Below are 14,544 nucleotides of genomic sequence, written 5' to 3' on the forward strand. Positions count from 1 at the left end.
TTTTAGCCATTTAATGGTTCTTGGGGGAACATGGATATACAGAAGCTTGATATGATTTTAAATCAATGCAAAATCTTTACTTGATTTTTTCTGCTTTGCCAAAAGGCAGGCAGACCATGATAACTACTGTGTGTGTGTGTGTGTGTGTGTGTGGCCCTGCCAAGCTGCCGGTAGATCTGGTTGCATGACCACCAAATGACATATGAGGTATAATTTTCTTCTGATATTTTAAGGGCAAGCATACAGTTATACATTCAAGGCTTCTCTTTTTTCAGGTTTTTGTTTCAAGACAGTAAAATATAAGTTATGCAGGCAAAGCTAGTCTTAAGGAGCGATCTAGGCATTTATGTACATTAGGTGGATGCTTTTCAGTTCAACTTAGAGCCTGCTAATAAAATACATAAACACAGAACAAAACAACATGTCAATCTGGTTAGATTTGTCGTTTGCTCACTTCAGAATCCAACATTTTGTCATATTCCAATATTCCATATTCTAGTATTTACATACACCAGTGATTAGAACACAAACAAACCAGTGTCAAAAAGCACAGAAAACACTCATCAGTAATGACAGGGGGATAACAAGTGTGGGACAAATCTCTCTCATTCCAAATTCACTAGTGCCCTGGAGCGTTTCCTGAGCCTGACCACAAACCAAGGTTCACAAACATGAGAGGTTCACATAGCAGGAGTACGTCCTGCTACTAGGAGTAATATCTACATGTAATTAACAGAAGTTAAATAGAGACAAAAATTGACTGAAAGTTACAATACAATTGGGAAAGAATAATAACATTTGGTAAGGAAAAACTACAATGAACTACAGAAATAGGCCAAGCAGCTGGGTTCAGGCTGCCCAATGAAACACCCAATATAATCTGCTTCCAACACAACACTGTCTAAATCTCATCCCCAGAGAAGTGCAAAAAAGCACATTGCATTTAATCAAAGTCCAAATGATTATTTACAGTCACCCCCAGAATTATTGGCATCCTTGATTAAGATGAGCAAAAAAGACTATAAAACTACTGAACTACATGTATATTGTATACTCAAAAATCGTTATTTTATACTAATACAATTGGCCAGAGAAGGAGATTGTCTATCAAGTAAAAAAACAAACATGAAAAAGATAGAGGCATCCCTGTTTTCAATACTCTCGTGGCCAAATACCTCTAATTTCACGTCATCCAACAAATGTAAACGCCTGGAGTTTGCTTAACAACATTGGCAATTGGATTGGAACCGGTGCTATGGTCAGATTACATGAAAATTGAGCTCTTCGGCCACACACCCCAGTGGTGGGTTTGGTGTTGAAAGAAAGATGCATATGTGAAAAGTACCTCATACCTACTGTAAAATATGGTGGTGGATCTTTGATGTTATGGGGCTGTTTTGCTTCCACTGGTCCTGGGGCCCTTGTCAAGGTCAACGGCATCATGAACTTTAATTAGTACCAGGATATTGTAGCCAAAACCTGGTTGCCTTTGCCAGGAGGTTGAAACTTGACCACAAGGGGATCTTCCAGCAAGACAATAACCCCAAGCACACATATAAAAATAAACAACGAAATGGTTAATTGACCACAAAATCAACATTTTGCAATGCAATGAGGTTCAAGTCCAGACAGTTTCTAGCCATCTCTGTCTCTGGAGTCGAACCCCATTGAAAACGTGTGGTTTGAATTGAAGAGGGCAGTCCATAAACACAGACAAAGGATAACGGGATCCGGAAAGATTCTGTACGGAGGAATGGTCTAAGATCCCTCCCAATGTTTTCTCCAATCTCATAAAACATGTTTAGAAAAAGGCTCAATGCTGTTATCCTTGGAATGGGAGGTTGCAGGAGTATTGAAAACAGATTACAATAATTTTGACCCCCATATTTTTTACAAAATGATTACTTGTTAAACAAAATCTATTTGATGAGAAATTGTATTTGTATGAAATTATATAATTCTCTCATTTCTTTTGCGTACAATACAGCTCAGTATTTGTCTTACGATTTTATACAGTCTTCTATGCTCATCTTTATCAAGGGTGCCAATCATTTCTCAATTCAGACACACTTGAGTTCACTCTGCTACCTCTCTCGGTCTGACTCATTCCCAGTGAGATAGAACACACAGAACATTACGGGGCGATTGCACGTTGCACAATTCTTCATGTAAAGGTCATGATTTGCATGTTATGTGGGCTCATTTAAAATGTTAAAACAAAGCAACAAAAACACATTGAACGACTGCTAGTTTACAACAGTGGGTTGTACCCGCTGTCTGAGGCTGAGGAAGAATGACCTACAGTACCTTTCATTAGGGGGTCCACTCTCCACAGTCTTTAGTGGATGAGTAAATAGGCTCTTCCAAAACAAGCAGGAAAAGCCTTAGTTGTCATTGTTATTGACGCAGAAATAGTTTTGACGTGGAGGACAATACACACGTCACACAGACACAGACCCTGTCAGCGGGCTTGCAGAGAGTAATTAAAGTAAAGCTCCACAATGTGCCCGTCAGTGCAGAGCCTAGATCAGCCCGTCCCACCTGCTAGTGCAAAACGACTGCTTAGAGGGGCACTGCAAATCTACACAAACCACAAAAGCCATGCCACATTTACACCCTGCTTGGGCTGGTCTCTCTTAAAGGGACATGCACACAGTTTATACACAGAGAAGACACCTAGGAAGACACTGCTGTTAAAGGACACAGAGTAACGGGCCAGTCACATAAGGAGATGACAAGCCAGACACCTATGTGCTGCTAACCTTTGGCTCTCTGCTGGGTACTAAACGTCATAGCGACTCCACTAACTGTGGAGAAAGAGTGTCTTATGACAGCACTGGTCACACAGTCAGTGGGAGAGTGCAGAGCTGTGTCTCGAGTTGCTTCATGGCATCAAAAAGTTCTCATCTCATTGTTGATAAAGTAGAGTGCAGTTTGCTTGACGATACTGAGGGCCCCCATTTAACTACCTCCTATCTCCAACTTTACCCTCATTGGTCTTTCTGGAAGAAACCAAACGCTCCATGATTTGGGCCTCACATTTACGTCATTTAGCAGAGACTTTTATGCAGAGTGACTTACGGGGTTAAGTGCCTTGCTCAAGGGCATATCGAACAGATTTTCACCTAGTCGGTTCAGGGATTCAAACCAGCGACCTTTCGGTTACTGGCCCAACACTCTTAACCGCTAGGCTACCTGCCTCACCTTCTGTTTGTGGACATTATCAGTCAGTGAGGGATCTGTAATATATCTGATCTAATCATTGTTTTTGCACATTAAAATATAGATATTTTTTTCTCATACATGATACAATGCAATGCGCCGAATGGATATGCGCAAATACTGGAAGCACAATGTTGTTGAGGACATGCAGGTTGTTGATTATACTGGAGGGTGAAAGAGCGATGTTCCTCGACGCCATCACCTTTTCGTCATCTTTCTCGGACTCTGTCCTTTACTCCATCGGTTCCTCTTCATGCTCGTGACTCTTTCTTGGAGTGGGGCTTGTTTCCCAAGAGTGAGTCAATCTCAGCCACGGTCTGAGGAGTCATCTGTGAAATAAGCTGCAGGCATAACATGGAACGTCAGTTTAGGACTAGCCCAAAATCATTTGGTGATTGCTTGCTTGTTTGCTTAATCTAAAATGGAATCTTAAGTGACATTAAGGATGCCTAAAAATACAGATCTTTTTTGTATTATATAATTATTTGTTACATTTCATGCTTATGACAATGACATTCCGTTTGACGAGCTCTGATTGAGTGTTCAGTGAAACGTGTAAAATCAGAGTGGTATGACGTTGAGGGGAGGGTGGTTACCCTAAGGGCACCCAGGTTTTCCATCAGCTGGTCAGTATTGGAGACACCGAGCAGCACTGAGCTCACTCCCTCACTGCGCAGACACCAGGCTACAGGAGGACAGAGAACAAGGAGAGAACACCGAGAGGGATCAGAGATGGAGGCTGGGTTGATGTGGCAGATTGACGCTTTCTATTTAAGTCTGCGTTTCAATTGGAAACAGTATGTTAGAGTGTCAGACAGAGACATTAGATAACAGAGATGGACAAAAAACAGAGACGCATGTACAGACACACACACACACACACACACACACACACACGTCGTCCATACCGATGGCCAGCTGTGCGGAGGTGCAGCCTAGTCTGTCAGCCATTAGGTGGAGCTCTTTGATCTTGGCCAGCTGCTTGCGTCCCTCCTCGCTGTTGACCCGCTCCTTCAGCCACTGGTAACCCTGCACCAATATTAGACAGAACAAACAAAGAAATATTTAATTGTGTCATCCACAGTTGTAGGCCTAATGGGCAAAACGTGGTATAGGAACTAAATAAATCCAATCAAGTACAAAACAATATCCACTATTGAATGAATTGTATTTTGTCTGGAGAACTCACTTTTATGTTAGCCCTGGAGATGTCAGGTACACCCTCATTGTACTTCCCTGTGATCAGTCCACACGCAAGGGGAGACCAGGTCATTGCCCCTACACCTAGACAAGAGAGGGAGAGAGAGAGAAGAGAGAGGGAGAAAGAGAGAGAAATAGAGCGAGAGAGAAAGAGAGAGAGAGAGAAAGAGAGAGAGAAAGAGAGAGAAAGAGAGAGAGAGAAAGAGAGAGAGTGAGAGAGAGCGAGAGAGAGAAATGACAATGTTTTAAGAGTTCGCTGCAAGCAGCATTGTGAGGACATCTGGTGCTGTTCGCTGGACTGTGGACGACTGACCTATCTTGTGGTAGAGCTCAGGGAGCTGCACCTCCACCTTGTCCCTCTTGAAGTAGTGATACTCAGCCTGCTCACATACTGGTGGGATCAGGTTAAACTGACGCGCCACTGAGTACGCCTCCTGGTGGCAGGGAAACAGAGTAACACCGTCACCACAGAGCCATTGACGAACAGGAGCAGGTGTTGACTGGAATGTATTAGATAACAGGGAGAGATAACAGGGGACTCACCATGATCTCCATGGGACTCCAGCGAGAGGTGCCCCAGTACATTGCCATGCCCTGATTTATTACAAAGGTCATGGCCCGGACTATCTCTGCAAATTACATGAACCAACTTGTTACACGCTGGTAATAAACATACTGTAACAACACAGATATTACATGCTTAGAATGCAAACCTCAAGACACTTTTCCGAGTGCATATTACACACCATAAAGGGTTGGGGGGCAGAGCAATGAACACATGACAATGGAGTAGAGGGACTGGTGTGACTGTGACTGACCTTCCATAGGGCTGTTGACATCATTACGGTTGGCAAAGACCATGTCCACATAATCTAACTGGAGTCTGGACAAGGATCCTCTCAAACCTGCAACGTAATGGGCATCATCGTCATCATCGCCCTTATTGTCATTCTCACCACCGTTGTCAACGTCATCATCATCGCCACTCTGTATCCTTCATTTGACTGTACCTTCAATGATGTGCTTTCTGGAGAGTCCCCTTTCTGTCTCCGCCCTGTAGAGTGATGGAGTTCCAGTATAGTCAGGGGATGAATGGCAACAATACCGAGTCACTTTGTCAGAGCAATGGAGAAATAATGACTGTTACTTACTGCCCTCCCCAGTAGATCTTGGTTGTCACGACATAACTAGAACGCCTGCCAGTGAAATGGGAGGAGAGGTTAGAGAGCACAAGAATGAAATAGAATGTATCCTTTCCCGACACAGTGACACGATGTCAACCACGGAGAAGCCAAAAGCATTTGAAAAAAGATCCGGCGGTGATAAAGCTTCTATTTTTTTTAAACGATCTATGTTTAAAAAAACAAACAATGTCTGTCTGTTCTTATGAAATTTGAAAAGCAAAGTTCACAGAAAAATATTTACGATGTAATATAATTAGACAGGCAGCTACTCATATGCAGATGAGTCACATTAGAAATACGGTTAATATCACCTCCATCCTTTCTTCTTGATGATGTTCCCTAGGGTGATTTCAGCCCTGTGGAGAGGAGAAGACGTGATGGAATGACAATATGAACAAACGGCAATAAAGAGTGGGGAGACTGAACGATGGACAGAAATAGAGGGAGTGGTAGATAGAGGCAGGCAGACAAAGAGAAAGAACAGAAGAGAGCAGTGGAGGATGGTGTACAAAGCTGACCTGCCGGAGGCATACACCTCTGCTGTGTCAAAGAGGTTCACCCCGGCCTCATAGGCAATGGTCATCAGGTTCTCAGCCATCTGAGGGGACAAAGAGAGAGAGAGAGAGAGACTGAGACAGAGAACATTAGGGACAGACAGAGAGATAGAGACTGGGAGATAGAGACTGGGACTGAGAATGAGAGAGAGAGAGAGAGAGAGAGAGAGAGAGAGAGAGACTTCACCAAAGAAATTGTGAAAAACAGACATTGTCATCATACAAGAAACATGGTGTAGAGGAGACGGACCCACTGGTTGCCCTCTAGGTTACAGAGATCTGGTAGTCCCAGCCACCAAACTACCAGGGGTGAAACAAGGAAGTGTCTCAGGGGTTATGCTAATTTCTTATAGAGCAGGCCTAACCTACCCTATTGAATTCATAAAAACAGGAACATTTGACATCTGACTAGAAATGTATAAGAAAATTATCTCCACAGAAACAAAATGTTCTCCTGTGTGCTACCTACATCCCCCCACTATAATCTCCCATACTTTAATGAAGACAGCTTCTCCATCATAAGCAGATCAATCATTTCCAGACCAGGGGAGGCTCCTCAGAGGAGGAAGGGGGAGGACCATCCTACTCAGTGAGTTTCATAAAAAGTATATGTTAGCTAGCTGGCTATGACTATCCAACACAACACTGAAACTCTTCCAAGTCAAGGCAAGCTTTTGGTTGAACTAATTTATTGTCACGGGGGCACGCCGGTGTAAATACTAAATTACTTACTGACTGTACACTGTCATGTTACTGCATGATTGTAACAGGGTTTACTAACGCATTAGTTCTATTAGCTATGTTGACTGTGACGTTACTTTAGCTAATATGGTGACAATGATGTAAGCTGTGTGTAGTGGTTATGATATGGTTTGGCTTGGAAAGTTTTTTTTGCCTGGTCACATACACCTGATTGAAGTCCACAAGCGAAGGGAAAAGGTGAGAGGAGGAGAACGCATAGATGCGAGAAGGAATACAATGTGGCTGCTATGAAAGTGCATCGTGTTTACGCATGATCAGGGGTGTATTCATTCCGCCGATTCTGTAGAACAACGTTTCTTAAACGTAAGCAAACTGAAAGAAACGGGGACAAACATACATTCATTTGTCCAATAGAAACTCTCATTTGCAACTGTTGGACTAATGATTACACTCTGAGTGTATCACTCTCTGTCACCTCAACATTTTATCTTGACCTGTGTGCACCTACGTGGTAATCTTTCATTCATAGGCTAGGTTGTAGCAACCTCATGATGGCTATAGAGAAAATGTTTGAATCATGTTGTAGCCTAAACCCATCACTGTTACAGTGAACTGGGTGAATGGAATATGAATGAGAGTAATAGAAATAAGGCTATGCTCATGAAAAGTAAAAATCGTCTTCCCTATTCTTAAACAGCACCGAGAGCCACTGTTCCAGACCCAGGGACATGTACTAGTCCTTGATGACCTAAACGCCAGAACTGGACAAGAACCTGACACCCTCAGCACATAGGGGGACAAACACCTTCCTGGAGGTGACAACATTTCCTACCCAATATGCCCTGCTATACACCGCTGCGACAAAACAACCAAGAACAAAACAGGTCATAACTCCTGCAGCTCTGTCGCACGCTGGGTCTGTACATAGACAATGTTAGGCTTTCTAGGGGACTCCTACACCTACAGCTCATCTCTTGGTCACAGTACTGTAGACTACTACTGACCTCAACCCAGAGTCTCTCAGATCACAGCAAAGGCACAGTCTACTTTAACAGAGCAATACTCAATCATGAGACATGAAAGCCAAACAAACTGAATAGTATTAAGACACGCTATAGATGGAAGGAAAGTAGTGTGGAAACCTACCAGAAAACAATTAGCCAACAATAAATTCAAATTCAATTCAATTTTAGACAACTTCCTGGACAAAACGTTTCACTGATATAGTGAAGGTGTAAACTTGCCAGTACAAAGCCTAAACAATACATTTGACCTCTCAGCTTCCCTGTCAAATCTAAACATTTCAACCAGACAATCTAAGGAAATGAACAACAATGACAAATGGTTTGATGAAGGACGCAAAAACCTAAGAAAGGAATTGAGGAACCTATCCAACCAAAAACACAGAGATCCAGAAACCCTGAGCCTACGGTTTCACCATGGTGAAGCAGTACATAAAAACAAGAACAGCACGTCAGAAATCAGCTCAATTTAATTGAAGAATCCATAGAATCTAACCACTTCTGGGAAAATTGGAACACACCAAACAAACAACAACATGAAGAGCTGTCTACCCAAAATGGAGATGTGTGGATAAACCTCTTCTCCAATCTTTTTGGCTCTATAACAAATAACAAACAGCAAAAACATATACATGGTATCCTAAATGAAATGATAAAATATACAGAACATAAATTTAAATTGGCTATACTTAAACTCTCTAACATCCTCCTCAGCTCTGGCATCTTACCCAATACTTGGAACCAAGGACTGGTCACCCCAATCCACAAAAGTGGAGACAGATTCAACCCCAATAACTACCGTGGTATATTCATCGACAGCAACCTTTGGAAAATATTCTGCATTATCATTAACAGCAGACTCCTACATTTCCTCAATGAAAACAACGTCCTGACCAAATGTCAAATTGGCTTTTTACCAAATTACCATATGACAGACCAGGTATTCACCCTGCACACCCTAATTGACAAACAAACAAACCAAAACAAAAGCAAAGTCTTCTCATGCTTTGTTGATTTGTTGTATAAATGAAGAAAAGCGGTGTTGGGGGGAAAACATACGACATTATGAAATCCATGTACACAAACAACAGTGTGCAGTTAAAATTGGCAAAAAACACACATTGATTTCTTTCCTCAGGGTGAGACAGGGATGCAGCTTGAGCCCCACCCTCTTCAACATATATATCAATGAATTGGTGAGCACACTAGAACAGTCGACAGCACCCGGCCTCACCCTACTAGACTCTGAAGTCAATGTTTACTGTTTGCAGAAGATCTGGTGCTTCTGTCCCCAACCAAGGAGGGCCTACAGCAGCACCTATATCTTCTGCACAGATTCTGTCAAACTTGGGCCCTGACAGTTAATTTCAGTAAGATCATAAATACAAATTCCACCTAGACACTGTTGCCCTAGAGCACACAAAAAACTATACCTACCTCTGCCTAAACATCAGCACCACAGGTAACTTCCACAAAGCTGTGAATGATCTGAGAGACAAGGCAAGAAGAGCCTTCTACACCATCAAAAAGAACATAAAATTTGACATCCCAATTAGGATCTGACTTAAAATATTTGAATCAGATATAGAACCCATTGCCCTTTATGGCTGTGAGGTCTGGGGTCCCATTCACTAACCAACAATTCACAAAATGGGACAAACACCAAAATGAGACTCTACATGCAGAATTCTGCAAAAATATCCTCAGTGTACAACAAAAAACACCAAACAATGCATACAGAGCAGAATTAGGATGATTCCCAGAAATCCAGAAAAAATGTATTAAATTCTACAACCACCTAAAAATAAGTGATTCTCAAAGCTTCCATAACAAAGCCCTCACCTACAGAGAGGTGAACCTGGAGAAGAGTCCCCTCTGCCAGCTAGTACGAGGACTCTGCTCACAAACATAAACAGAGCCCCAGGACAGCAACACAATTAGACCCAACCAAATCATGACAAAACAAAAAGATAAATCCTTGACACGTAGGAAAGAACCAACAAAAAAACTGAGCAAACAGGAATGTTATTTGGCCCTAAACAGAGAGTACACAGTAGCAGAGGGACCACTGTGACTGACCCAAAATGAAGAAAATCCTTGACCATGTACAGACTCAGTGAGCATCGCCTTGCTATTGAGAGAGGCCGCCTTTGGCAGACGTGGCTCTCAAGAGAAGACAGGTGGAAACCAAGCTGCACTTCCTAACCCCCTGCCAACTGTATGACCATATCAGAGACACATATTTCCCTCAGATTACAAAGAAGTTGATAAACTCCCATATCTATTAGGTGAAATGCCATAGTGTGCCACCACAGCAGCAAGATCCGCGATCTGTCGTTACTAAAGCAACCAGTGGAGCACAAACACCATTGTAAATACAACCTATATGTCACGACTTCTACCGAAGGTAACTCCTCTCCCTGTTCGGGCGGCGCTCGGCGTCGCCGGTTTACTAGCCGCCACCGATCCCTTTTTCCTTTTCTGTTTGTTTTGTCTGTGATTCTTTTCACACCTGGTTTCATTGGCGTTAATTTCTGTGTGTATATAGGGTACCTGTTGCCTGCCTTAGTACGTGCGGGATTATATTTGTGTGTATTGTGCGTGATTATATTTGATGTTGGTTGTGTTCACGATTACGCAAGTGTATGTAAAGTGTCACGAGTTTCTGAGTATCTAGAGCATAGTTTTGGGATTTTCGTCTGTGCCATTTTTGTATTGGTGGACTATATGATTAAACACTCTTCTCAGACATCCCTGCTCTCCTGCGCATGACTCCTACACCTCTCACCGATACGCACGTTATCACACTATATCTATCCGTTTATGTATTTTCACTTTCGTACATAGCCAATAATATAACATTTGAAATGTCTATATTCTTTTTTTTTTTAATGGTGAGTGTAATATTTACCGTTCGTTTTTGATTGTTTATTTACCTTGTTTCCTGTCTATTTCACTTGCTTTGGCAATGTAAACATATGTTTCCCATGTCAATAAAGCCCTTAGAATTAAATTGAGAGAGAGAGAGAGTCTCAGCACCCTCAGCATCCTCAGACTGTGTTAAACATGGTGTCCCAAATAATTGTTACATACTACAAAACTCACCTCGTCAGAGATCTGCGATCCAAATGTCACCCAGGTGCCTACCGTCAGACAGACAGAGACAGATATACGGAGAGAGACAGAGAGAATCAGTTCTGTTACATTCCTCAGGGAGTCTATAATGCATATTGTTCTGGTCCATTTGGTTTTGTACTAACCCAGCCCCAAGCAGGACACACGCAGACCAGACTTCCCCAGGTTCCTGAGACAAAGAAAGACATGGGTTGGGAAGAGAAAATAAGAGGTATGAACATTTGTTAGGGAAAGATGTACTGTATACTGTCACCTCAAAAGCTACCTACATTAGCACTTCTAGTGCTTCCAACACAGTAGGTACATTCACAGAATGTAGTTCAGTTTCCTCAATTACAAGGGTCAATGCCTACACCTCTCCACTAGATTTTTCAACACAATCTGCAGATACAAAGTCTAAATAACTTTGGGTAAGGCCAATACATTTATTTTGTATCTGCTTGGAAATTTGGATAAGTGAGTGTATTTCTGGCTGTGATAAAATGATCGCCATTGCCTGAGTGCCCAGACGGCCAATGTTGAACAGTTGACCTTTACCCTTCTCACATCAACAGTTCAGTGTAATATAGTGCATAGGCTTTAGTAATGGGAGGGCACTGGGTGGGTTCAACCCTACTCCAGATGAAGCTGTATATACTCTGCATATAAGTAATAACATGGAGCTGATCGAAATGGTTTATATGGTGCTAGAGCCCAGTGCTGGGCCTGCCACATCTGATTATCCAGACAGCTGAGTGTTTGAAGGGCAGGATAGAAGTGGGATCAGAGAGCTGCAGTGAGTTCTGGTCATGCAAGTGTGTGCCACTGGAAATTCTGTGGGTTTCGTCCTCGCCCTCCTCCTCTCCTCCACGCATGCTCTCCTCCACTCTAATAAGCCGGCTGGAAAGGCAGCAGAACTGCAGCGGAACTCATTGCTGCTCGCCATCTTTTTATCTCCAGTGCCTCGCCCCTCTGCCTGTCTGCCTGCCTGCGTTCACCGCAAATAGCCTGATGGAAAGAGACAGACTGTCAGAGCGTTTAGATCCTGGCAGACAGGCACTGCTTTATTTTCCCTGCTCTTTTATTACTTGCCCTGGCAGCTATTTTTAGACGTATGCATATGTGTGCGTTTGTGTGCCATTGTGTGCGTGAATACAACACATACATACGTGTTGTGTGTGTTTCTGTGTCAGTCACATGTACTCAAAGAATTGTGCATGATCCTGTATGTGAAGGGAGAGGGAGGATGGAGCACTTTATAATACATTGCATGAGTCATTCTTTATCCCCCACAAACTAGCCTCTGGGCAAAACACACTAACTCTCACTTTCAATACTGACAGGGATTCAAATCACAGCATACTGACCATATCAACACAGATATGACACTAGCTGATAACTACAAAAATAAAATGGCAAGCCTTTCCTTAACGCCCATGTTTTCACCACTCCCACCCACATTAAAAAAAATACTATAGTTTACTATAGAATACTGTAGTATTACTATAGTGTTTTTGTAGTGTAGTGTTTTAGCGGACATTGCTGTAGTATTTACTATAGTTGTTTTTCTTTTTGCCGATATTACTGTAGTATACTGTAGCATTTACTATAGTGTTTTTTGCAGATATTATTTTAAAAACTATACTGTAGTATGTACTGTGGTGTTTTTGCGGCCTGTAGTATACTGTAGTATTAACTGTAGTGTTTTTGTTTTATTATCTTTGACATAGAAGTGTGGACTTTCTCCTTGAGGAAACCTACTGGAAAAATGATAAAGGAGCACATTTTCAATAACCTGTATTCTACAGTATACTGTTGTTTACTTCAGTTTACTACACAATTCTATAGTAAGTACTACACATGATCAAGGGATACTACAGTGTGTAGTATAGTATTCTACAGCAGGGGTCTTCAACCTTTTGTTGCCCAGGGACTCCTTACCAGGAAAACTGGCGACCCAGGGACACCCATTATACTCGAACGAAACTTAGTTTTCCCCACGTCTTGTCTTATCACCAGGTGAATGATAATGACGAAGAGAAGTAATCAACATTTTAAAGTGAATAGATTTGGTAGATAGTGTTTTTCATTATTTTGACCTCCTGATATTATAATTGGAAGAGGAATTGTGAACTCTTAACAGGTAACTCCAAACACATTTTCTCAGTTAGCAGCTGTTTTGCTGGTTAAACAAAGGTCAGCCATGTGTTGGCAAAAAAATTAAGTCCATGTCAAGAAAGCTTACTAGCAGTCAGACGCAATTGCCCCACTGGTAGCCTATTCATGGATGCTTTTTCAAAGCCTACGTCAGATACTCCAGTGAGTGTAATTGGCTACAATGAGTGTCATTTGCTCAATATTCGGAGTTAAAATAAAAATAAAAAAAAAAACTTTCAATATATACAGTAAGAGTCAAAAGTTTGGACACACCTACTCATTCACAACAGCATTTATTTATTTGTACTATTTTATACACTGTAGAATAATAGTGAAGACATCAAAACTATGAAATAACACATATGAGATCATGTAATAACCAAAAATGTGTTAAACAAATCTAAATATATTTTATATTTGAGACTCTTGAAAGTAGACACCCTTTGCCTTGACATCTTTGCACACTCTTGGCATTCTCTCAACCAGCTTCATGAGGTAGTCGCCTGGAATGCATTTCAATTAACAGGTGTGCCTTAAAAGCTAATTTGTGGAATTTATTTCCTTCTTAATGCGTTTGAGCCAATCAGTTGTGTTTTGACAAGGTAGGGGTGGTATACAGAACATAACCCTATTTGGTAAAAGACTGAGTCCGTATTATGGCAAGAACAGCTCAAATAAGCAAAGAAAAATGACAGTCAATCATTACTTTAAGACATGAAGGTCAGTCAATCCAGAATATTTCAAAAACTTTGAAAGTTTCTTCAAGTGCAGTCGCAAAAACCATCAAGTGCTATGATGAAACTGGCTCTCATGAGGACACCACAGGAAAGGAAGACCCAGAGTTACCTCTGCTGCAGAGAATAAGTTAGTTAACTGCACCCCAGATTGCAGCCCAAAGAAATGCTTCCCAATTCAAGTAACACACACCTCAAAATCTGTTCAGAGAAGACTACATGAATCAGGCGTTCATGGTCGAATTGCTGCAAAGAAACACAGTTGACTTTGTTCTCCTTTGTTGTCCTAAAGGACACCAATAATAAGAAGAGACCTGCTTAGGCCAAGAAACACAAGCAATATACTTTAAACCGGTGGGAATCTGTCCTTTGGTCTGATGAGTCCAAATTTGCGACTTTTGGTTCCAATCGCTATGTCGTTGCATTAGATGACCTGGCCTCCACAATCACCTGACCTCAACCCAATTGAGATGGTTTGTGATGACTTTGACCACAGAGTGAAGGAAAAGCAGCCATAAATTGCTCAGCATATGTGGGACCTCCTTCAAGACTGTTGGAAAAGCATCCCTCATGAAGCTGGTTGAGAGAATGCCAAGTGTGCAAAGCTGTCATCAAGGCAAAGGGTGTCTACTTTGAAGAATTTCAAATATAAAAT

At 41.8% G+C, this 14,544-nt stretch overlaps 1 protein-coding gene across 1 annotated transcript in view; it reads right to left on the reverse strand.

Annotated features, from left to right (window-relative positions):
• Positions 1–2: 2 nt before the first annotated feature.
• Positions 3–14,544, reverse strand: part of LOC115135585 (voltage-gated potassium channel subunit beta-2-like) — a 39,629-nt gene continuing 25,087 nt past the window's right edge. Inside the window, exons 2-14 of the mRNA XM_029670429.2 lie at positions 11,145–11,188; positions 10,990–11,027; positions 6,125–6,204; positions 5,918–5,962; positions 5,574–5,618; positions 5,433–5,476; positions 5,241–5,327; positions 4,966–5,051; positions 4,736–4,856; positions 4,412–4,506; positions 4,131–4,251; positions 3,819–3,907; positions 3–3,563 (exon numbers count right to left, since the gene is read on the reverse strand). Of these exons, the coding sequence (XP_029526289.1) occupies positions 3,474–3,563; positions 3,819–3,907; positions 4,131–4,251; positions 4,412–4,506; positions 4,736–4,856; positions 4,966–5,051; positions 5,241–5,327; positions 5,433–5,476; positions 5,574–5,618; positions 5,918–5,962; positions 6,125–6,204; positions 10,990–11,027; positions 11,145–11,188 (985 nt within the window). The 3' untranslated portion in view covers positions 3–3,473. The remainder of the gene's footprint in view (positions 3,564–3,818; positions 3,908–4,130; positions 4,252–4,411; positions 4,507–4,735; positions 4,857–4,965; positions 5,052–5,240; positions 5,328–5,432; positions 5,477–5,573; positions 5,619–5,917; positions 5,963–6,124; positions 6,205–10,989; positions 11,028–11,144; positions 11,189–14,544) is intronic.

Source organism: Oncorhynchus nerka, linkage group LG10 (assembly GCF_034236695.1).
Source record: "Oncorhynchus nerka isolate Pitt River linkage group LG10, Oner_Uvic_2.0, whole genome shotgun sequence".
NCBI lineage: Eukaryota > Metazoa > Chordata > Actinopteri > Salmoniformes > Salmonidae > Oncorhynchus > Oncorhynchus nerka.